The sequence below is a fragment of the Schistosoma haematobium genome, chromosome ZW (genome assembly GCF_000699445.3).
Source record: "Schistosoma haematobium chromosome ZW, whole genome shotgun sequence".
Lineage (NCBI taxonomy): Eukaryota > Metazoa > Platyhelminthes > Trematoda > Strigeidida > Schistosomatidae > Schistosoma > Schistosoma haematobium.
In genome coordinates, this window is record NC_067195.1 from 5,532,020 (window position 1) to 5,551,087 (window position 19,068).

At 32.3% G+C, this 19,068-nt stretch overlaps 2 protein-coding genes across 2 annotated transcripts; both read right to left on the reverse strand.

Moving 5' to 3' along the window:
- Positions 1-465: 465 nt before the first annotated feature.
- RAPGEF4 (Rap guanine nucleotide exchange factor 4) lies at positions 466-4,203 on the reverse strand (the record flags this gene model as incomplete). The annotated part of the gene is made up of 1 exon (XM_012947126.3): positions 466-4,203. One exon carries the CDS (start codon positions 4,201-4,203, stop codon positions 466-468), a length of 3,738 nt encoding a protein of 1,245 aa, XP_012802580.3.
- Positions 4,204-14,378: 10,175 nt separating this feature from the next.
- On the reverse strand, positions 14,379-17,655 carry MS3_00010282 (uncharacterized protein). The gene is made up of 2 exons (XM_051218643.1): positions 17,625-17,655; positions 14,379-15,059 (listed from the first exon to the last, which is right to left on the reverse strand). Exon 2 carries the CDS (start codon positions 14,946-14,948, stop codon positions 14,397-14,399), a length of 552 nt encoding a protein of 183 aa, XP_051070219.1. The 5' UTR covers positions 14,949-15,059; positions 17,625-17,655; the 3' UTR covers positions 14,379-14,396.
- Positions 17,656-19,068: the final 1,413 nt, after the last annotated feature.

The following is a 19,068-nucleotide window of genomic DNA, read 5'->3' on the forward strand; positions in this document are numbered from 1 at the left end:
TGTATCAGAAATTGTCACCAGATATCCAAAGGATGAATAACAAATGAAAACAACTAAAAACGTTTATCCAGAACAGGGCTGGATCGAAAACGATGATGGACGGCCTGTGCTCTTCAACGAATGTTAACATACATACTTTAACAAATAATTTTTTCTTAATGAAAAAAGTGTGGTATACCTTGGTTCTTAAGTTGAGACATAAAACAAACAAACAAACAAAATAAAGATCTCATTTAAATATTTATACAAAAATAAAACTTGATACATATGTTTATATATATATATAATGAATGTCAATGAATAAGCATATACATACATATATTCATGAGATTCTATCGTTTGGTGAATAATACTTTTATGGATAATTAGTAATATATATCTATTTACAAATCAGAGGAAAAGATTAATTGATTATTCCATTTTTGATTGATTGATTGATTATTTGATTTTTGATTGATTGATTGATTATTTTTTAGGTTCTAATCTTAATGATAATTGTGTTATAATTTTTGGATCATCAATACAATGTAAATGTTCTAATACAAATATTTTTGATTCATTAGTTACTTCAAGTAATTTTTGTACTGTGATATTATTGATTAATGAATTATTGATTTTATTATTATTATTATTATTTAAATCAATAAATTGATTATATGGGTGTAATAATTCATAACCAGATATACAATTAATCCATGAACGTAAACTTGTGGAAATAAGTCGCATTTTATTAAAATTAATTAATCGATTATTATTATTATTATTATTATTATTGTTATCTGTTTTATGATAATCAGTTTGATTAGCATCTTCAGCAAATCTTAAATCTTTTAATATTAATGGTAAAAATGGTAATCTTGGTAAATTGATTATATTATGCATAATATAATTATTATTTTCATTATAATTATTCCATAAACGTGCTGTTCTATGATTTTTCGAAGGATCAGTAAGTGGTAATAATGTATCATTGAATAAACGACGCCAACGATTAGGTACACGTTCCCATGTATGTGTCAATCGTGTAATTGATGAATTTTGTAATCCTAATATAATTGCAAATGAACTATATAAATCATATAATGGTGATGATAGAAGGCAATTAGCTAATTTAATTAATTTTTTAATGATATTAACACGTTTAGTTAAATTACATGTTGTAACAATTTGTGTTATTGTCCATGCATGTAATAAACTAAAACGTTTCACAAGGGTACGAATATGTGAACATGGTTTATTTGCTTTATTATGATTATTATTATCAATAACATAATCTAATAATTCTTGTGGATGTATACAAATAGCTAATTGTACATGACAATAAGATAATATTGTAGCTAATTCATCAATAGTTAATTCATCTAATAATCTTATTGAAGTTTGCATTAATCTATTCTTTCTTAATAATAAATGATCATGTTGATTAAAATTTTTAATACGATCTATATCATTTAATTCTAAAAAATTCATTGTTACTATTAATTGTTCAGCTAATGGTATTAAATTTTGTATTTGACTTTCTTTAGTTAAAAATAATCGACTATTTGATGATAAACTAAACATAATACCACATTCATAATCTTGATAGATAATCCAATCACCTTTAGAGAATACTTCAACTAATTTTAATTCATTAATATTTGATTGAATCATTTGATTAGTAATTAATAATTGTTTAATTTCATAAACATTTGCTTCAATTGGTACAGTCATATAAATTTGTTTAGTTAATTCAGTTATATAAATTTTAATTGTTACGGTATGTATTGATTGAATTAATGGTAATGTATTTGGGCTAATATGTAAATCAAATAATAGATTAGGTATTGATTTCATTTCTGGATTATATTGTTCATTATGTACAATTGTGGTATCTTGATTATCTAATGATTTTACATAATTAGCAGTAGTACTAGTAGTACTGGTAGTTGTAGTAGTAGTAGTAGTAGTAGTAGTAGTAGCAGTTACTGATGAATCACCATGTTCACTACTGGTTGCTAACTGAGTTTTATTTATTTTAATCATTCCACGTTTACTATTATTATTATTAGGAGTAGTATTATTGCAAACAAATGGTAAAGTACGTAAAAAATTATGCGGGAAGTGCAAAAAATTTGATAATATATTATGTTGTTTTACAATCATTGGTTTGATATTCATTAATTTTTCATTCTTTTTAATAAGTTTATTTAAACAAATTAAATATAATGGATAACTTGCTTGTTGTTGTTGTGGTGGTGGTGGTGATGATGATGATTGTTGCTGTTGTTGTTGATTATCTGATGGATCATGTAATATATTGATTTTATCAGGATGATTTATTGTTTCTATCATATTCATATTACTTAGTGCTATTTTTAAATTCATTATAAATTGATTCACTTCTATTTGATTAGCAAATATAAATAAACCAAGACAATAACGCCATATATAAAATAATATAGTAACACGACATACTTTAGTGATATCAAATTGGAAATTATTGGGAAATTCCCATTGTTGATCATAATCATGAATATCCTTATTATTACTACTATCATTACTATTATTGTCGTTAGTTTCATGTATGGATTCCAATGGTTTATTACAACCTAAATATTTATATAAAAATAATAAAATTTCATTATTTGTTGTAAATAATTTATATGTAAGAAAGAATATTTGCCATGTTTGATCAATATTATATGGTGTATGTGGATATAAATATGATGGATATAATTGATTATTAATAATTGATTGTAATTGATTATTTAATTCATTTAAACAATTTTCTAATAAATGATAAAGTATATATTCAATAGTACCGGCTATAATTGAATAATTATGATCAGTCAATTTATTGATTAGTTGATTATCATTATCATTAATTTGATGATGACTATGATTATGTAATTGATTATTTTGTAATTGAATTAATAATTTATTATCTGGTATCCGTTCTAATATTAAAACATCAGAATTATTATTTTTTAAATGTACTGTATTAGCTTCAACATTGCATAGAATTCTATTAAAATCATTTTTATTTAATTTAAGAAAATGACAATTATTTTCAGCTAATAATATACTAGCCGCTCTTGGTTTATCTGTAATTAATGATAATTTACCAAAATCATCACCTTCATTAAGAAGGCATATATAACCTTGATTATTAATATGAACCCATACACTACCATGATATATAATATACCATGATATACCTGGATCACCTTGATAAAATACAATATCTAATGCATTTTCATGTACTTCATAATATAAACATTTACATAATTCTTGTTTAACCGATATAGAAAATGATGATAACGCCGGTACTAATAATAATTCTTGATATACATATTGTAATTCATTTTCAGTTCTATTCGATGGTAATTTTTGTAATATTTTACGAAATAATGCTTCAGGTGAAAGACGATATAATTTATCAATTAATATATGATAACCATCTATTTCATGATTATGATCATTAATTATATTGATATATTGATTAGATTTGTCATTGGATATATTATTATTATTATGTAAATTGATTTGTGTCATTGGATCATTGGATGTATTATTAATCAATTTTAATAGATCATGATTTTGTTCTAGATTTGATTGATTATTATTTAATGAAATTTCATTAATTATTAATGCTTCATCAATAGATAAACGTTTATTTTTAATACATTTACATATATAAAAAACATCATCACGATCATAAAATTCAACTGAATTCACTGATTTATCATTATTATCATTATTATTATTTAATGATAGAATTGGTTCAATTGCATTTTCATCTAATAATAATTGCCATAAACCACATATTAAATTACGATCAGTTTTATTTTCAGTGATCATTAAATAATTAACTAATTTTGAACCAGATATTTGATGATCTATATTATTTTCATTAGAATCTAATATAAATGATGATGAGGATGGTGATGATGATGATAATAATCTTGTCCATATTTCTGAGCATATAGTAACAATCCAATCTGGTGTAATTTTAGCTTTATATAATTTAGGTATTGATAATTTACAATCATTAATAGATGGTAATTTATCTGATTTATCTATTCTCATTGAAGAACTTGTATAATTATGATTATGATTATTATTATTATTAAATAATTGATTATTTATTGTTTCCATATTTAATGAATTATTAATTAAACAAGTTTTTCGATCAATTATTGATTCATTATGTTGAAACATATTCGATCAAAATGACAATTTGAATTCAGGCATAGCAACTAAATTGATTTTTTATTAATCAATAAATATGGAAGGAAAAATATTTTTTAAAATATTTTTTCATTAATTGAGTTTAATTTTAATTCCAATAATCAACAATGATCAAAAAAATCTGCTGTAGTTTGTTAATTAGTTCATCGTAAATAAATAAATAATAATAATAAAAAAATAGAGAAAGATCATTTTCTTTATTTTACCACCCACATAGTGTTTTCTTTTCTTTCTTTTCTTTTTTTTTCCTTAAATTATTCAATTGAACCAATCAACAAATAAATAGGTAAAATTAAAATTTTATTGGTTAATTTGTTTATAATGATAAAAATGCTTGTGAATTAAGGCTATAAACGAGGCTATCCGAACAAGATGCACATATGACAACATGAAACTGATCACTTACAGTCCTAAATAAAACAACAATGGGAAGACGCAAGTAATACAACACCAAGTGAATTTAAACTTCACTCTATTGCACAAACAGGTGGCTATAAGGACTCAGTAGCTAGGTGGATAACGCGATGGCATTTGACGGGAACGGTAATTCATTCTAGTCCCAGAGTGAACATCAATCCTGGGATGCTAGGTACATCCAGCTGACGAGTCCCAAACAGGACGAAACTCGCGTCAAACTGGATTACAGTTCTAATCACTATCCATCATTGCTTAAAAAGCTTGTGACTTAAGGCCATCTCGAGGCAATCTGCACAGGATGCATATATGCCAACATGAGACTGATCAATTGCAGTATTAAACCTCAATGGGAAGATACAAGCCAAACAATACCAAGTGAATTTATAATGTTAGTTTTAAAAAATGTATATGAATGACTATATTTACTTATTTATGATTGTTAAATTTTATGAAGGCCTATTATTCATTAGTATTCTTCATTCAATTCTATATTGAATAATCTTTTGATATTTGCTTCCCATTCTTGACATTAATTCGTTCGTTAGTTTTCAAGTTTTCCGTTTCTCTTTAGCATTGTAAGTTGAGGTTTACCTTGTGATAAAGTTAAACGATTTCTACAGTGTATGTCTTACTCACTATAGGGATAATGAAGAAAAACTATTATCTTTAGTATTTCTCATAGGAATATTAAAATCAGTATTATTTGAGTAGGTTTGCTTTAAGTTGAATCCCTTTCTTCTGAATTTCATATAGCTTATTCCACGCATTTAAACTGGATCACAGTTAAGTAGTACCAGATGGACCTAGTTTAAAAGAATCACTTAATCTGATCGAAACAAATAATATTTTCAGAGAAGGGTTTTCACAGATATTATATAAATTTAATAGTTGAATTCATGAACCAATTGAAGCCAGATCACCATGGAAAACCTGAAAGTAATAGAAAGCCTTTTCGTTCTGTTGTGAGAATCACCAGCAGTGCACACTCACGATCTTGCCTCTTGAGATACGAACCCAGGACCTATCAGTCTCGCGCGCGAACACTTAACCTCTAGAACACGGCCAGTCAGCATCCAATGGTGTTAATGTGTAACTTCACCTAATCCACGAAATTGAGAGACACATCCACCATTGTCATCAATGAGTTTCTAACTCACAACACACCTGGTTGAACTCCACTGGTCACAGATTCTCACTATGTAATGCCAGGTTTTCCAATGATGGTCTAGCTTCAATTGACTCGAATTGAACTATTAAACTATATTTCACTAGACACTGCTTATTAATCTTATCACCTTCTATAATTGTGTTATTTGTTTTTCGATTTTACCACCATTTATATTTGTGAGTAAACGAATCATATGTATATTGACAATTCGCATGATATTGAGTTTTTATCTTATTCCCATCGTCAATAACATCCCTGACAAGATTAGAATTCATGAACAAACCAATCACATTTAGGATAATAGTTTTTGAATTTTGGTTCGAAATCGATTCACCCATTTGTGTAAATGGTATTTTGACATTTTAGCTGATATCATTTCGTGATGAAAATCACACATCTAACTCCTGACCCTAATTATTAACTGTAAATCATAATCCTTATTTTTCACAGATGTTTGTAACCTATATTTAATGTTAGTAGGTGGTAGGTGAGCATTGTCATGATCATTTCGGTGTCTCTATTCATTCCATTGGTGTTTTCTTCCGAGTCCTGACATAATTTGTTCTTTAATCTTCCTGTTTTCCTCTTCTTTTCAGGATTGTGAGCTAGTGCTCACTTTGTGATGTAGTTTGATTATTTCTGTAATGTATGTCCAATCCACTTCCAATGTGAACAACTCGATATCGGCCCATTTTGTGAAAACTAATCAGAGTATCAGCATAAACCAATCCTTTTCAATTATTTATTGGGTAATTAGTGTTTCGCCAAAGCTTATCAGACTTAAAGTCCTTCAAACGGTTGAAGTACTAGTAGTCATCTAGATGAAGAACCCAGCGCCATGCGTACAGAAGAATTACCTTCATCCACTCCACCCCCTGATCTTCATATTTCATATGAGTCATGTCAACACTAACAATTTCATTCTACTTTGTTTGACGATCGTTTGCTTATACGATTAAAGTACAAATCAATATTTGTAGTTCTTTTCAGTTATATTAATTTTTTTTGTTGGTTTGTTTAGTACATTAGTTTTTTGTTATATCGACAGTTAGAATTTACAAATCAACATACCAAAAAAATAGTAATAATAACGTACCTTATATGTCTCATAATTAGTACAACACCAAACTGTTATTTTTTCATGATTCGGCTTTTAATAATCTATAATTTTAGCTTCTGATCCAATCATTTATGTGATGAGATCATAATTTTGATCAAAATGAGGGGTATGGAGATTATAGTAATTTTAATAGACATTAACATCATTAGGTGTCGGTTCAGTGTTCTGGAGGTTAAGTGTTCACGCGCAAGATCAAAGGCATGGGTTCGAGCCCCGTATGCAGGATCGTGGTTGAGCACTGCTGAGGAGTCTCATATTAGGATGACACAGCCGTCCAGTGCTTTCAGGTTTTCTACGGCGATCTAATTTTAATCAACTCATGAATTCAACTATTAAAAATTAGTATTGGAAGGGGTTTTGCAGAGATTGTAATAATTTCAATAGTTGAGATCATGAATCAATTGAAGCTAGACTGTAGTGAAGGAGAACACAGGTGAGGACAACCGAACTATATTTAGCAGAAAATTACAGAGTTACTTGATAAAATAGAAAAATCATACTTTAATACTGAATTTGCGAAATGTTCAATAATTGTCTCAAACTTCGTTGTTCTTGCATTTCAATACTAATTGCTTTCTATTCCCGCTCTTTCTTTCTTGATCTTTCCCATCTTCTGCCGCCAGACATTACATTCCTGACTCGCATTATATACTACTTACGTCAATATAAATAGCACGCACCACAAGACCACTCACTATGGAAAACCTGGAAGCACTGGACGGCCGTTTCGCCTTATTGTGGGATTCTTTAGCAGTGCGCATCCACGACCCCGTCTCGCGGGATTTGAACCCAGAACCTATCAGTCCATAGTGGTCTAGCTTCAATCGACTCATGATCTCAACTATCGATATTAAAATGTTCTATACTATCAGGTTATTAAACTGATCAGTCACAAATAAATGAATATAAAGAAGTTGATTTTATACTAATCTATCCAAAGCCATGAACAAAAATAAGCTTCTTTTTTTTCTAATGACGTCAATATGATAACTATTTGTAGTAATTAAACAATTATGCTTTATGTCTTATTGAAGAATAGAATGCATGATATTGATCTATTAATTATTATTGCAAAACAAAGGTTATTTTCATAGGTCGTTTGTTATTTTAATTATTCTACATTCATTAACCATAATCATAAATATTCATATTAAGTTTACCACTGGTAACTATTTTTGTAGTTTATATCATTGATTTTTTTGTTGTTGTTGGGCCGTGACCGGCATCCCGTAGGACTGAGATATAATCACCTTCTTGTACCATTGTTTATGTGTTTAAATAAATAAGTAAAAAAAACTTATATCCAAATATATATCGTTTGTATTAAATAAATACAAGCAATCTGAAATCTCACTTAGATTACTGTATGTTACAAATATGAACATATTTAATGTTATTTTGTTATAAATGCCAAAGACACAATTAAATACTTTTTCGGTAAATAAATTCACTTGAGTACACTTTTTATCTAGTAGGTACATAAAGTTGGTCTTTCAAGTCAGTACATATAAATTTTCATCAGTTTACACTGAGTAACAATGTAATCGGATATTTATTTAGTAGATGAATTCATGAGTCGATTGAATCTAGACCACCATGGAAAACTTGAAAGCACTGGATAGTCGTTAGACATTAACATCGTTCGATGCCGGTCGGCTCAGTGGTTTAGAGGTTAAGCGTTCGCGTGCGAGACTGATAAGTCCTGGGTCCGGATGTCTCGCGAGGCAGGATCGTGGATGCGCACTGTTGAAAAGTTCCATACTAGTACGAAACGACCTTCCAATGCTTCTAGGGTGTTCTACCTTCAATCGGCTCATGAATTCATCTACTAAATTTCTGTAGTATTCAAAAAACCCCTCCCTCAATATTTATTTGTCACGCATTGATTTATCAAGAAACCAATAATATTATTATGTTTTTATATAGAGTATATGAATGGAGTATGAATGAATTTTGGTTCATTCCTCATACAGTGGAAAATAGTGATTATGTTGTGCCTACTTGGATTCTCTACAGATTATGTTCTTCAGAATGATGACTCAAACAATTAACCTAAGTTGTCCAACTTAGAATGTTGAACACCATTAGGAACATCCATCATTTTCTAAATATTCGATCATTGTACCTTGATCTTATGTATACTTTAGTTTCTGACATTTCCATGTTTGTTATGCTGATAAAGCCTTCAAGAACAAAATTTTCCTTAACCAATAATTTTGTCGAGAATCTGTTTGGATAAATAATAAGTAATTACAAGTTTATTGCCATTTAGACAACAGTCATGCTAAATATGTAAAGTAAGCAAGATTTAGATCGGTTCATCAATAGAATCCAAACTTCTAGTCTCCTTTATTCTTTTGAACAGTTTGAGAATGATATTTCTGACAAATTTTGTTTTCAGTGAGGCATATTGGGCTGTTATTTCACTAGTTTCTTAATAGTGATAGGATTTAAAACAAAATAGATATACTGAGTACGTAGCTCAGTTTATAGATTAAATACTGAAGCTAATTATGTGTCAAAGTCATTGAAAATGAAACGATAGATTATAAGGGAGTTTAGTTAAAGCCAAAGCAAACATGGATGCAAAATAATATGGATTCATTATATTTCATGGTTTCTCATCAGCTGCTTACAACCATATATGTACTAAAAGTTTACATTGATGTAAGATTTAATGAGAAACAGTTGACGTAAGTGAATAAAAAGAATTGAAATGACAAGCCTTATCAACAATAACTATATATGTGCAAGAACAGGTCGGAGGTCATTCGATGTTAGAATCAAGAAACATGAGGTGTGGGTGATGCAACAATTGGCTTTATTTAAATTCGTAAACGGAACTAATTATAAGGGAGTTGATTGTTTGCTCAAATATGATGTCCCATAAAGTACAATAAGAGATACTCAGTTGTAGCCCTTTTACACTGAATTTTTCTCCGATGAATTTCTTAAAATTCCCATTGTTCGAAAGCTCATCATTTCAGTTGAGCTTTTCATTAGTTTAAGGGAATTGTTATTACTTGTGAATTGACATTCAACCTTTCTCTTCATAATATAATCATATTTGCCTATGATTTTCTTCGTCCACAACCCGACACATTCCCTACATTCAATTTTGTCCATAATGGAAGAAGTGACTATGAAGGAAGCTAAGTGATGTATCAACTATGAAATAAATTGCACCAATTTTTTTGATGGAGTTTTGTCCTCTGAGCTGGATGGTTTGGTCGTGAAGCTTTCATCGTTCTTCTGAACGACATCATCAGCACAAACTTCAGGTAGAAGTCCACCTGAAATTGCACCAATTTCGAGTAGCTCAACATCAACCAAATCAGAAGCCTCATTCAACTAGACACACAAAATAACAGCGAAACAATATAGTATGTTGTAGATTTATGTGAATCGATTTTGTACACACGAATTCGACTGAGTAAATGTTGACACTCTGCATTGCCAATGGTCTGAGAATCTATAGAGATGCAATACTAAATACAATATACAAATGCAGCGTGAATTCTCATGAAGTGAACGCAGCCAAAACAATCACTCATTAATATGTCTCTGTTCTCATTAAATCCAATCCTCATAAAATAATTTAGGAGACTTATTTCTGCCTGAAGTAAATGATGATGCTACAATTCAGAACAAAAACAACAACAGTTTCAGTGTTGAGACAATAAAGTTCGTTGAAAGCATAGTGAACCATACAACTACTGTCTCCGAATACATTAATTATTAGATCTTCATGTCTTATAGATTATATCAGTACGTTTCATATAAAACATTCTAACAGACAAATCACTGGAACCCTGTTCTTTACGATTAATTCAATTCCATTATATTTCTTATCACATGTGTTGACATTTCTTTACAACTTCATCAATAAAACAGATTAAATGGTGATTATATTAGATTATAAGATTATTCAGGCATTATGAATGAATCCATTATTTCTTGATAGTCATAGATAGAGAAATAATTCAGTTGTGAAATAGGAAGTCTATATGATCATTGGTCATTCGTAGGTAGGTAAAATGACTCCTTATTTGTAAACTTAACACATAGAATAAGTATGGTGTGTGCCACTTATATCGACATGAGTAGTATATAACAATAGTCAGGATTAGAATGTCTGGCAGCAGAAAGTCGAGAAGGAAAGAACGGAAGCAGAAAGTAATTGGTATGAAAATTCAGGAACAATGAAGTCTGAGACGATGGATTGGTGTTTTGCAAATGAAGTATTTACTGTATTGCTCTCAGATTTTAATAAGGTGCTCTGTAATTTTGTATTCAAATACATTCGATTGTCTCCACTTATGTTCTCGTCCACTACATAAGATGGTACTTACTATTAGCTTGGTTAGTATTTGATCATTCTTATATAGATCATTTACAGAAAATTAATTTGCAGGTTTCCACATGTTACAATATACTTTCAATATATTAGAACCATAGGTCGTAACTTCCGTTTTTAATAGTTGAAATCATGAGTCAACTAAAGCTAGACCATCATGGAAAATCTGGAATCACTCAAGGGCAATTTTATCATATTGTGAGACTCCTCAGCAGTGCGCATCCACGGTCCCGCTCCCCGCGAGCGCCTAACCATTAGACCACTGAGCTGGCCGGCATCCGACGGTGTTAGTGTCTAACTTCAACCAATCCACGAAGTTACGCCACCGTACACTATTGTCTCACAACAGACCTGGTTGGACTCCACTGGTAACGGCTTCTCATTAGAACTCCAGGAAATGCCTCTTGAAATCAGTCACTAGTGAGCAGATGATTATTATCAGAAGGTTCTAATGGTTATTCGCTCGCGCGCGGGACTGATAGGTCCTGGGTTCGAAGTTCGTGGGGGGTCGGATCGTGGATGCGCACTGCTGAGGAGTCTCATTCTAGGACGAGACGACCGTCGAGTGCTTCCAGGTTTTCCATGGTGGTCTAGCTTCAATTGACTCATGATTTCAACTATTGAAACTTCCGCTTTATCAAGTATAGCGATGAGTCAAAACTAACTTAATGTGCTTTATCGAACAAAGTAACAGTTTATTTGTAGTGAAAGTGATTGAAAATACCACAAAATAACATAATGAGTACTTGGCAACTGATTGAAACACAGATGCATTCTAGATGAAAATTAATTTGCAATTAGATGCAATGAACATATGATGATATACGTTACCATGATATATTCAAAAAGTATTTTCATTACTTGTTAGGCTACTTAGTACTTTAACAACTCTGTTAACAACTGTTAACTGAGTTTTGATTTGTTTTGGTTGGTATACGTGCATCTTGTGTGGAATGCATTAATATGACCGTTTCCTACAAGATTTTACATATGATATTCATTGTTGTTATAAAAACTTATGAAAATGGCTATATCGATATAGTTCGCACATGAGCCAACCAAAATCAATTTCAGCAGTCTAAACAACAGGGCTAATCCAAACTTATCCTAATAATGATATAAATATCATACCCGTTGGACAAGTCAGTGACTATTTGGACTCAGTAGATGGACGGATTATGTACCAGCGTATGACATGAAAGATACTGTGTCCGAGTGTCAGAGTGAACATAAACACTGGGATACTGGTGCATTCAGCTGACGAATCCTAGACAGGAAAACATTCGCGTCCTGGATAACACTACTACTATCTACAGCCATTCTCTTTCATAAAAATTCAATCACTACAATTTAGCCACTCATTAAACACTAAACAGACAATCAGTCACAGCATGACAAAATGTTAACAGCACTTCGGTGTCATATTTTAAAATAAAAAGATCGATAAATTCACTAGGTATTGTTTACTTGAACCTTTCCATTGATGTTTAGGGCTGCAACTGATCAGTCTCTTATTAGCATATGTGCATATTTCCTTAATTCGCAAGCACTCTAAGTACTCAGTAGCTACATGGACAATGAGGTGTCGTTTGAAGCAAACGGTACTGGGTCCATGTACCAGAGTGAATATCAACTCTGAGATGCAGGTACATCCAGTTGACGAATCTTAAATAGGACGAAACACGCGTCAAATCGGATTCCACTGCTAGTTACTATTCATCTTTGCCTAAAAAATCGATAATTACAAAACTAATAACTTCACTTTTGATGTTCAATAAATGAAACTTTGTATATAGTTTCCAAGTGTACATGACTTAATGACCAATGAAGATTATCTTTGAAAAAAAAGAGATACAATTAATTGTTAAAAAAATGTAGACCGCTGGATTCATAATTCATATGGATAGAACGATCTTTGTTATACCCGCTGAATTGTTTTAATTTTCAGCTTATTTTCTCAATGACTTGTCTGGCCTGTATATTGCATCTTTATTCATAAATGGTTTTTATAGAGATTTAGCTAATTTTTCATAGCTTTAATCCTCCTTGGAAACTGATATACCCACCTTACAATATTCCTACCGAAAAAAACTAAACCGATACTGGTAATAAAACCACTGTAGTAAAGAACATCCCTGATTAAAGAATGAAACGGTTACCTAAAAACAAACCACTTCACTGCAAATTATCCCGCCTACAGGCATTTAGATACGTTAATTAATTAAAGCGTATATAACGTATTACAAAACTCTGAACAAGATTCTTAATCTACTTGCTTTCTATCTGAGAAAGTGTTCAGTCATAAATTCCCATCAGTCATCATATAGTAGCTTCATTACGCATGTTGAGACTATTATTTATTACCAATTAGTATGTTTATGTCATGTACGACTGATTGTTAGTCATTTCACTGGTTGAAATCATGAGTCAATTGAACCTAGACCACCATAGAAAACCTGGAAGCACTGGACGGCCGTTTCGTCCTGGCATGCGACTCCTCAGCAGTGCGCATCCACGATCCCGCACCCCGCGAGATTAGAACGCAGGACCTATCAGTCTCGCGCCAGGCGCTTAACCAACTAGACCACTGAGACGGCCGGCATCTAACGGTGTTAATGTCTAACTTCAACCAATCCACGAAGTTGCGCCACCGTACACCATTGTCTTCAGTGAGTTGATATCTCACAACAGACCTGGTTGAACTCCACTGGTAACGACTTCTCACTAGAACTCCAGGAGTGTCTCCTGAAATCAGTCACTAGTGAGCAGGTGATTGTTATTATCAGAATGGGTTTTGTGGAGATTTTTTTTAGAAATTTCACTGGTTGAAATCATGAGTCAGTTTTTAACTGTAATATCTAAAAAGAGATTAGTCAAAATGATTTCTGGATCAAATGGTTATCTATTAAGTTTTCATTGTTTAGCATATAATATTAGCTAATTCCTAAAATAAAAGAATTTAAACCCTAATTACTAAAGAAGCATTGTAACAATGAGGTCATTCTATGTTCTCAAATAACTTTCGCTTAAAACTGAAGTGAACTGTATGTACTGAAAGTTAACATATTGAGAATTTTTAAAAGTACGAAAATAGTATATATTTATTCTAATTGTAATCTATTTAGATCTGATATATGGTACATATAACGCTCAGATATTGGTATATTGTTAAGAATATTCATATACAGATTGCATTTTCCTAAATATCCATTATGTTTAATTTTCTTTAATTGATCAATATATGATTGAGGAAGTTGAGATTGAATAGCTCCACGAATTATTATATCTAAATAATATGGAGATGGATCTCCGGATTCAGATGAATTTAATATATAACTTCTACAATTAATAATTGAAGATTTTTCAGAGAAAAGATTAATTGGTATTTCAATTGGACGATACATTATTGGAGCAGATTCTTGTAAATCTAATGTTTTCATATCATTCATACACATTTTCCATACAGTACCCATAACATATTCAGAAGGTGATGGTTTAATTGTTGCAGTAGCTCCAAACCAATTATTACTTAATCCGCCAAAGGATAAAACATAATCTTCTAATACTCCAATACCAACATATTGAGCAGATTTATTTGATAATTGTATACGTTCTTTTAATAAATTACTTCCAAATGCAAAATAATAAAACATGAGATAAATAATGAAGTATTTACAAATGATTACTTGTCGAGATAGTTGCGTAATACTGATCTACAGGAATATAGATCAGTGCTTTATTTCTTAGATATTAAGTAGTATAATCTATAAAAGTGAAGAAAAGAAATTATGTAAAGTATAACAACAAATATAAGGCTAGTTAAACTATTGATTGTTTAAATTTTTTCTCCTTCATGATATGGACTACAATTAACCAATCGTATGCTGATTACCCCGATATTGATATTGAGTGCAGATGCACTTGGTTGATGAATTTTTTAAACAGAATGAAACACTGGTAATAAATCGTGCTGATAGCTAATATCTAACTCTCCTTAAAATAATCAAACTATTGCCAGTTGTATTTTATTTTATTTGAACATATAGATATTGGTACAAAGGGGCACCAAATACATATGCACCACACAAATCTCATTTGATTTGTGTGAGGGCTGTGATACTACCCGGATGCCCAAACCAAAGCAGATGGTTTTCTTAGGAAGCTACACCTTGAGGTTTTGACATAAAGGTCCGATCCACAAGGTAGTGAAGCATCGTAAGGAGATGCAGTCCCATGGTAGCCGGTGACCAACGATTGGTTCGTACGCCATTTGTTTTCTCAGGATCCTGGAGCCCATGTACATCAATGGTTTGGAATGAGGTTATTCCAACTCCCCTAGGTGGACTGTCCGTGTCCAACAAACCGGTTAAAGCGCCGGACATTTAGTTTTCGTCCTCTCAATTTCGAAAACAACACCTTGGCGGTGCGAGAATGCAGTGAGTAGGACTTCCCTGACAGAGGCTATATACGCGTGGCCATGTGAGAGCGTTTGGAGAGAGAGAGAGCTGACTCTTCCCACTCTCGGCCGTATCAGGGCATTTAGGGGCACTATTGCCAGAAAATTGGCATATTTGTAAAATCAAGCTGTGTACACCATGAATAATTCTTTCCCATAACTTTTTACTGGCTAATACTGGACAAAAGTTAAAACCTAATTCTTTTGAAGCCACAGTTAAAGTTTCTTAAATTATATGTCAATCATTTCTAGGGTTTCACGGATTTGAATCCTGACTGCTTTTCGCAAACTTAATGTAATATATTATTGTTCAAGTCAGTTATAGTCAGTTTGAACAACACTTGTTAACATTAACATAACTGGATACAATGCTTGCATATACCTACTAGATATCAGTAAGGGGATTTCCGAAGTTTGTAATATAATTAACAGTTGAATTCATGAGTCAATCTAATCTAGGCCACCATTCAAAAACTGGAAGCATTGGAAGGTCAGCTCGTTCTAATATGAGACTCCTGAACAATCCTTATCCACGATCTCACACGCGACACTCCAATCCAGGATCTTCAGTCCCATGTGCGAACACTTAAGTTCTACAACGCTGAGCCGACATCCAAAAGTATTAATGTCTAACTTCAATCAACTCATGATCTTACCCAACCATTCATCCATTATCTGAGGTAGATATCAATCTCTACCTGACGTGGATTTGACTCCACTGGTCACAGCTTCCCACTACAACTCCAAGTAATCCATCGTGATGCTATTCACTAATGAGCATATGATTGTTTTCAAAGTGCGGAATAGTGGAGATTGTAGGAATTTTAATAGTTGAATTCATGAGTCAATCTAAGCTAGGCTACCATTAAAAAAACTGGAAGCATTAGACTATCGTTTCGTTCTGGTATGGGACTTCTGAACAGTTCACATCCACGGTCCCGTGTGCAGGACTCGAACTAGGACCTTCGGTCCTAGGCAATGGATCAAAGGTTTCGGAAGATTATGAATCGATTGAGGTTAGGACACTAACACTGTTGTATGCCGGCCATGTGGTCTAGATTTTAAACATCCGCGCACGAAATTGAAGGCGCCTAGATCGAATGTCACGTGTGAGATCGTAGATGTACATTGTTGAGGAGTTCCATACTAGAACGAAACGGCCGTTCAATGCTTTCAGCTTTTGAATGGTGATCTGGCTAATATGGATCCGTGAATTCAACTTACTAGTTAACTTTAAAAAATAAATGAACAGGAGCACTTTTGTACAAAATAAATAAAGAATAAATAAAATTTCGCAAGTTGAAATCATGAGTCAATTTAAGCTAGACCATCATGGAAAACCTGGAAGCACTTGACGGCCGTTTTGTTCTGGTATGGGACCTCTCAGCAGCGCGTATCCACGACCCCGCACCTCGCGGGATTCGAACCCAGGACCTACTGGTCTCACGCGCGGGCACTTAACCATTAGACCACTGAGCCGGCATCCAACGGTCTAATGTCGTTACCAGTGGAGTTCAACCAGGTCTGTTGTGAGATATCAACTCACTGAAGACAATGGTGTACGGTGGCGCAACTTCGTGGATTGGTTGAAGTTAGACATTAACACCGTTAGATGCCGGCCGTCTCAGTGGTCTAGTTGGTTAAGCGCCTGGCGCGAGACTGATAGGTCCTGCGTTCTAATCTCGCGGGGTGCGGGATCGTGGATGCGCACTGCTGAGGAGTCCCATACTATGATGAAAAGACCGTTCAGTACTTCCAGGTTTTCCATGATGGTCTAGCTTCAATTGACTCATGATTTCAACTTGTGAAATTTCTAATAATCTCCACAAAACCCATTCTGATAATAAATAAAATGTTGAAACTCACTACTTACATGGAATAAGCAAGACGATATATCTGTCAATGAAATTATGAAGCTTAGATTCATTATCTTATCCATAAGCAATTTGTCATTAGCATGGTTACACTGCTAATGCATACATCTATAATATGATTCGTTAATTTAATGACCTTGTGTTTGGTTAAAAATTTTATCATTGGCTAATAAACTGGTCTAAATCAATATATGTTTATTGTTTACTGCATGACCTGAAAATTGACCTAGTCACAAAGAATTCAAAATGACAGTTATAAAAGTTGATTCCAATACAATATACTCGGTTAGTGTTTTTGGAGATTTGTCATTAATCATTAATTTGATGTGATAGATCGAAATTGGTAATATTTAACACAATAGAACATGAGTAATAGTAGTGGAGTTAGAGAGTTGTCAATGTCACCATGGAAACATATTTTTCTAAGTAATGGAAGTGGATAGAATAAGCTCTTATTCGCTTGTAAATGGATTCTGATATTTCATTTCATTAGTTTGATGCTATTCATAATGAATAGAAGTTAATGAAGGCCACACGATTACACTAAGCAGGTTAGAACACATACTTCACTTTACTTACTTACGCCTGTTAGTCCTCTTGGAGGAGCATAGGCCGCCCATCAGTACCCTCCATCCAGAGCATATAACCTAGAGAAAATTAAAAAAAATTATATTACTCAGAATTTAGAGAATGAAAACATTCTATCATTAATACAACAATTACTCTTGCATACTGTTACGCCTAAATGAATGTTTATGAAAATACGCGTATCACTATGTTTGTCAATAAAATTTAGTCAATCATTAAAATAAGCGAAACAATAGCTAGTGACTGAAGAAAACAATGAGGTCTTCGTTATTACTGATTATAGATAGATCAAGTTAGAGCGTAATAAAAATGCGACAACAAGAGACAACCACTCAATTTCTATTCGAAGAGGTTTAATCTTGCTCAGTCTTTGTATATTACACTTAGTATTCAGAATCTATGTATTGTTCACTGACTTAAAATCTTCTGAGAACTCCTTGGTCACAAAGCTGGACAATTATTACAACAGTAAAATTCTAACTTACATCCAACACAACAAGGGAATTATCAGCCAAATTTCCACTGTATTGTCTAAGACACCTGATAACAGATTTATTCACCTTAATTGGACCAAGTTTAGCAAACGAAACTATCCCTGCTCCTCAATAACGACACAAATCATCCAAAATACATGAAGCTTGAAAGTCGAAGTTTACTAGAACTCCTCGACTTATGATTAACAACATACTTTCAATTCAACCATAAAATCTACAAACAAACGATAGGAACACCGATGGGATCACTAATATTAGGACTTATTGCAGAAGCAGTGATTCAGAGACTGGAAGCCTCGGCCTTACTAGTAATCAAACCAACAATTCGGATTCATTATGTAGACAACACATTCGTCATCGT

Coding starts and splice junctions, on each gene's coding strand:
- MS3_00010282 (XM_051218643.1), bottom strand. CDS start 14,948: ATGTTTTATTATTTTGCATTTGGAAGTAATTTATTAAAAGAACGTATA.